Source organism: Aotus nancymaae, unplaced genomic scaffold (assembly GCF_030222135.1).
Source record: "Aotus nancymaae isolate 86718 unplaced genomic scaffold, 86718_ANA_hifiasm-v0.15.2.pri h1tg000028l, whole genome shotgun sequence".
Lineage (NCBI taxonomy): Eukaryota > Metazoa > Chordata > Mammalia > Primates > Aotidae > Aotus > Aotus nancymaae.
The window spans coordinates 32,670,302-32,677,268 of record NW_026988441.1 but is presented as its reverse complement, the minus strand read 5'-3'; the positions used below and the strand labels follow the sequence as shown (position 1 = coordinate 32,677,268).

Genomic DNA, 6,967 nt, shown 5'->3' with positions numbered 1-6,967 from the left:
GAATGAATCAAAACAGTAAAAAAAAAAAATAGCAAAACCTTGAACTAGTTCAGATAAAGCAGCCTGCTGCACTCATACTTCACAAGCAAACGTCCCATTCAGGAGGCTAAACATATTCCCAGACTTGGCAGCCAGCCTCTTAACTGTTGAAATGGAAACCCAGAGTGGATAAAAACCTGGTGATGAGACTGGGACACTGAAGGATTTGACTCTGGGAGCTCAACATACTTCCCTGTGCTCTCTGCAGAGTGTGGAAATGCCCCCTCCTTCAAGACCTGCATTTTCACCAGCAGTAAAGTTTCATGTAAAGTTAGTTTAAGGGCCGGGCACGGTGGCTTATGCCTGTAATCCCAGCACTTTGGGAGGCCAAGGCAGGTGGATCACCTGAGGTAAGGAGTTCAAGACCAGCCTGTACAACATGGTGAAACCCTGTCTCTACCAAAAATACAAAAATTAGATGGGCATGGTGGTGGGCACCTGTAATCCCAGCTACTTGGGAGGCTGAGGCAGAAGAATCACTTGAACCTGGGAGGAGGAGGTTGCAGTGAGCCGAGATCGTGCCACTGCACTCCAGCCTGGGTGACAGAGTGAGACTTGGTTTCAAAAAAAAAAAAAAAAGTTAGTTTAAGGTACTGACCTACATAAACTGTCAAATTCATAAACTCTTTACCCAGATTTTCCTAATACATAAATGCTAACATCTGATTTTAAGCACAGCTTCAGACTATGTGCAGACCAGCACAGGCTGTGGAGGAAGCACCAAAGAGGAAGCTTCATTTCCCTCCCTTTGCAGCCTTCAGAATGGGCTCAGCGCGGAGTCACCGGCTCCAGCTCTGCTGCCCACTCCAGGTGGTTGGGGCTTAGAAAACAACACCCTAAAAAGAAGACCCGGGTAGAAGCCTCAGAAGCAAAAGTTTTTTCTCTGCAGTGGGCAGAGGAAAAACTTAGTCCCATTCTTTTTCAAGGCTAGTCATAGAAGAATCTGTCTTCTCCGGGTCATAGAATCCAGAACTCTTTTCCCCTAAATCCAGGCATAAAACCTAAATGTATTACTCTTTCCATTGTCCTTTCTGTGTAAAAACTGGCCATGAGCAAATTAACTGCCAACCTTGTTTGATTGTAGGTCAAGGGTGTCCCTGGGACTTCCCTGGGCCACACTGGAAGAATTGTCTTAGACCACATATAAAATACACTAACACTAACAATAGCTGATGAGCTAAAAAAAAAAATCACACACACAAAAAATCCCTAATGTTTTAAGAAAGTTTATGAATTTATGTTGGGCTGCATTCAAAGCCATCCTCGACAGTAGGTTGGACAAGCTTGCTGTAGGTCATAAGACCCCCCATTTCAGAGTGGGTCCTGTCTTATACCCAGAAGAAAGGAATGCATGCTCAGAAAGGCCAAGAACAATCTAGCCAGGTCCAGTTGGGTTTCCCCACTCAGTCTGTTAGTATGGGATCATACTCTTTTGGTCTAATCACATTTCTACATAGCTGTCCATACATTGTTAAACCTAAGCATAAAATAGAACCATTTCCAGGCTGGGAACGGTGGCTCATGCCTGTAATTCCAGCACTTTGGGAGGCTGAGGTGGGCAGATCACCTGAGGTCAGGATTTCGAGACCAGCCTGGCCAACATGGTGAAACCCCATCTCTACTAAAAATACAAACATTAGCTGGATGTGGTGGTGCACACCTGTAATCCCAGCTACTCGGGAGACTGAGGCAAGGAGAATCACTTGGACCCAAGAGGCAGAGGTTTCATGAGCTGAGATCACACCACTGCACTCAAGCCTCGGCGATAGAGCAAGATTCTGCCAAAAAAAAAAAAAAGAACAATTTCCTCTGTATCTCTGGGTCTTCATTCTGAAGTTTCCCAGATATACACGTTAAATAAAACTTGTATGCTTTTTCTCCAATTAGTCTCTCTTCTCTCCAATTAATTCAGCAAAACATCAGAGGGCCAAAGGGAACGTTCCCCATGACCGCTGCAAGTCTTCATGTGCTTCTCACCAGCACTGATTAGTTAAATGAGACAGAGTCCCTCAATTCCACTGTTTGAATAAAAAACTGGCAGAGTCCTGGGTTTCTTCCTGTGCTTATATATTAAGTAGAGGAAAAAAATTCTAAGATTTTTAATAGGGATTTGGAAACTGGTAAATAGACTGGGCATGGTGCCTTGTGCCTGTAATCCCAGCACTTTGGGAGGCAGGAGGATTGCTTGAGCCCAGGAATTGGAGACCAGCCTGGGCAACACGGGAAGATCCTGTCTCCTCAAAAACAAAACAAAAAACCAACTGATAAATAATTATTTCTTTGAGAAACAAACATGCTAACAAACTACTATTTTTACCTTAACAAACTTGTTATGTAAAATAACTAATCAAACTGTCTTCCCAGATAGACTGTGATGTGTAGGGTGAATACCACATCCATTTTATTTGCTTCTGTTCTCGTTAACAGTCTATTGAAGCCTTGAAAGTTCCAGAAAATTGGACAGGCATGGTGGCTCACACCTATAATTCCAGCACTTTGGGAGGCCAAGGCAGGTGGATCATGAGGTCAGGAGATCAAGACCATCCTGGTCAACCTGGTGAAACCCCATCTCTCCTAAAAATACAAAAATTAGCCAAGTATGGTGGTGGGAGCCTATAGTCCCAGCTACTCAGGAGGCTGAGGCAGGAGAATCACTTGAACCCAGGAGGCAGAGGTTGCAATGAGCAGAGATCACACCACTACACTCCAGGCTGGGCAACACCAAGACAGAATCTTGTTCTATCGACCAGGCTTGAGTGCAATGGTGAGACTCTGTCTCAAAAAAAAAAAAAAGAAAAGAAAAGAAAACATCACATTCCAGAAAAAGATTTGGATGGTAAACTGTGGTTAGTTGTGGCCATTTCAACATTCAGCATAGGACCAGCTACCTTTCTCCCCACTACCTCTGTTGCAGAGAGCCATGCACATATATTTTCCTCTATTTGGCATTGGGGTTTCTCAGAAGTGTGGCTACAAACTCTAGTGCTGCCATCATGGGGCTCCCGGACATCTGGTTGTGATGTTTACAGTGTGCCTTTCATGGCAATTCATTCTGGTGAAGGGACTGTTTAAATGTCAGCCAGGCATGGTGGCTCATGCCTGCAATCCCAGCGCTTTGGGAGGCTGAGGTGGGCAGATCACAAGGTCATGAGTTCAAGACCAGCCTGGCCAATATGGTGAAACCACGTCTCTACTAAAAATACAAAAAAATAATAAATTAGCTGGGTGTGGTGGTGCATGCCTGTAATCCCAGCTACTCAGAGGCTGAGGCAGGATAGTTGCTTGAACCCACGAGGTGGAGGTTGCAGCGAGCTGAGATTGTGCCACGGCACTCCAGCCTGGGCGACAGAGCGAGACTCCATCTCAAAAAAAAAAAAAAAGAAAAAAGTCAATGAGTCAATGAATGACCAGGTGTCCCTCACAGGAAACGTGGTTCATCCAACACAGATAATCATCCTGATATCCTGTCAAGAGTCAAGTGAGCCTGATGTCTCACTGCTTATCTACAGTGCCAGCCATCTAGTCACCTCAATGAATCACATTAGGCACCACACTGTAATCATCATCATCATACTTGGGTTATCAAGCAAGAAGGACCAGGATTTTGTTAAGTGTTAACACATGATTCCAGGTCATTACATAAAAGCAATTTATGAGTGTTGAAAAAAGAAACTGAGGCTGGGTGTGGTGGCTCACACCTGTAATCCCAGCACTTTGGGAGGCTGAGTTGGACAAATCACCTGAGGTTGGGAGTTCAAGACCAGTGTGACCAATATGATGAAACCCTGTCTCTACTAAAAATAAAAAAATAAAAAAAAATTAGCCAAGCATGGTGGCATGGCATGCGCCTGTAATCCCAGCTACTTGGGAGGCTGAGACAGGAGAATCACTTGAACTCAGGAGGTGGAGGTTGCAGTTAGCCGAGACAGCGCTTGCACTCTAGCCTGGGCAACAAGAGCAAAACTCTGCTTCAAAAAAAAAAAAAAAAAAAAGGGCCAAGCACAGTGGCTCACGCCTGTAATCCCAGCACTTTGGGAGGCCCAGGAGGGTGGATCACGAATTCAGGAGTTTGAGACCAGCCTGGCCAACATAGTGAAACCACGTCTCTATTAAAAATACAAAAAATTAGCTGGGCATGGTGGCGGGCACCTGCAATCCCAGCTACTTGGGAGGCTGAGGCAGGAGAATCACTTGAATCCAAGAGGTAGAGGCTGCAATGAGCCAAGATCACATGACTGTACTCCAGCCTGGGCAACAATGTGAGACTCCATCTCCAAAAAAAAAAAAAGAAAAGAAACTGTAACATTCTGGGTGACATGTACTATGTAGGCAGGCCTGCAAAGGTTAGGTCTGTTCTCAACATTATAGGATTATTTTCGTATCATGATTCTTTAAAAAATACAATAAAATGACTATTTGCATAGCATTTACAACACATGAGGTATTTTAGTAATCTACTTTTTATTTTTACTTTGACAAAAACTTTGGGTTGGTGAAAAATTAAGTAATGTAGGCATGATTTACAGGACGCAGGAGGATGCAGATACGTTACATGCAAAAGTCATTTTATAAAAGGGACACAGCATCTGTGGATTTAGGTGTGCTTATGAGGTCTGGAACCAATCCCCTGCATATGGCTGGGTGATAACCATATTCAAAAGAAACATCTTAAGGCTTTACCATGTGTTTACATTCATGAGGCTTATTCCTATGTGATTTCTTTCATGTTTCTGAAACAAAATAAAATTAATGAATGCTTTCCCACACTTAGAGAGTATCTCTCCAGTGAGTCCTTTTATGTCTATGCAAGAAACGGAGAGAACTCAGCGCCTTCCCACATTCCTTACATGCATGCATCTTCTCTCCAGTGTGAGTCCTTTCATGTCCTCGAAGGAAACGAGAACGAGTGAAGGCTTTACCACATCGTTTACACTCATAAGATTTCTTTCCAGTGTGGATTCTTTCATGTCTCAGAAGACAAGTGAGCCAAGAGAATGCTTTCCCACATTCCTTACATTCATATGGCTTCTCTCCAGTGTGAATCCTTTCATGGACTTTTAAGTTACCAAAATGACCGAAGGCTTTCCCACATGTTTGACACTCATAAGGTTTTTCAGTTGTGTGGATCCTTTTATGCTGAGAAAGGTATGTAGAACAACTGAAAGCTTTCCCACATTCCTGACACTCATATGGCTTCTCTCCAGTGTGAGTTGATTCGTGATTTTGAAAGGAATAGAAATTAATAAAGGCTTTCCCACATTTGCATTTATAGGGTTTCTCTCCAGTGTGAGTTGCTTCATGTCTTCGAAGGGAACTGGAAATACGGAAGTCTTTACCACATACTTTACATTCATAGGGTTTCTCACCAGTGTGAGTCCTTTCATGTCTTTGAAATACACTGACATAAACAAAGGTTTTCCCACATACCTTACATTTGTGAGGTCCATCTCCAGTGTGCATTAGCATATGACTTCGAAAGCTTGAGCGATGAGATAACGCTTTCCCACACTGCTTGCATTCATAGGGTTTCTCTCCAGTGTGAGTTCGTTCATGACTTTGCAGTGAACTAGGACAATCAAAGCCTTTCCCACATACCTTACATTTATGGGGTCCATCTCCAGTGTGCATTATCATGTGTCTTTGAAAGCTTCCCAGATGATGAAATGCCTTCCCACATTGCTTACATGCATAGGGTTTCTCTCCAGTGTGAATTCTTTCATGTATTCGAAGGGAACTGGAAACGCTGAAGGCTCTTCCACATTGTTTACATTTATAGGGTTTTTCTCCAGTGTGAGTTCTTTTGTGTCTTATAAAGGAACTGGAATCGGGGAAGGCTTTGGAACACTGCTTACATTCATATGGTTTCTCCCCAGTATGTGTTCTTTCATGTCTTAGAAAGGAACTGTAAATAGGGAAGGCTTTAGAACACTGCTTACATTCATACGGTTTCTCTCCAGTGTGAGTTCTTTCATGTATATGAAATAAACTAGGCCAAAAAAAGGCTTTTCCACACAACTGACATTTATAAGGTCCACCTCCACGTTGCACTATTATGTGTCTTCGAAGGTTTCCCAAAGAACTGAAGGTTTTCCCACATTCCTTACAATCATAGCGTTTCTTTCCAATGTGAGGTCTTTCTTGTGTTTGAAAGGAGTGATGATAATTGAAGGCTGTCCCACATTGTTTATATGTATGTGGCTTCTCTCCATATTCCTGACACTCACCTGGTTTGTGTCCAGCATCAAATATGAGGCAATTAAGGAACAAACAATCCATGTTGACTTCTTCACGTACACTGCTTTCACATGGATCTACTCCAGGAGTTTTTTCATCCACAATACTATCTGAAATCTGGCTACTTTTACGGAATCTCTCTACAATATGACATCTGTAAAACATGAGAAGTATATTAATAAAGGTTTACTTATAAATGATTTTATATTTATTAATAGGCTTTGGATTTACATTTTTACATCATCATGCAATGTGTAGGCTTCAGGCACTGCTCGAACGTGAATGGACCAAACGTTGTACAAGATAATTTGACCCCAGCTGTTTTCTTGACAATGATAAACACATAGAATTTCTAATATTGTTTCTAAGGGAATGATTTTCGAAAACACTGAATAGCTACGTCACATTTAAGTATGTTTCTGGGCCAGGTGTAGTGGCTCACACCTGTAATCCCAGCATTTTGGGAGGCCAAGGCGGGTAGATCACAAGGTCAGGAGTTCGAGACCAGCCTGGCCAATATGGTAAAACTCTGTCTCTACTAAAAATACGATTAGCCAGGCATGGTGGCGGGTGCCTGTAGTCTCAGTTGCTTGGGAGGCTGAGGCAGGAGACTCGCTTGAATCCAGGAGGAGGAGGTTGCAGTGAGCCAAGATAGCGCCACTGCACTCCAGCCTGGGAGACAGAGAAAGATGCT

General features: G+C 43.1%; 1 protein-coding gene across 4 annotated transcripts in view; it reads right to left on the bottom strand.

Annotated features, from left to right (window-relative positions):
- Positions 1-4,481: 4,481 nt before the first annotated feature.
- The window catches only part of ZNF442 (zinc finger protein 442), a 42,680-nt gene continuing 40,194 nt past the window's right edge, over positions 4,482-6,967 (bottom strand). For all 4 annotated transcript variants that reach the window (XM_012435987.3, XM_012435986.3, XM_012435988.3 and 1 more), the window contains one exon: positions 4,482-6,427. In XM_012435987.3, the coding sequence (XP_012291410.2) occupies positions 4,807-6,427 (1,621 nt within the window). In that variant the 3' untranslated portion in view covers positions 4,482-4,806. The remainder of the gene's footprint in view (positions 6,428-6,967) is intronic.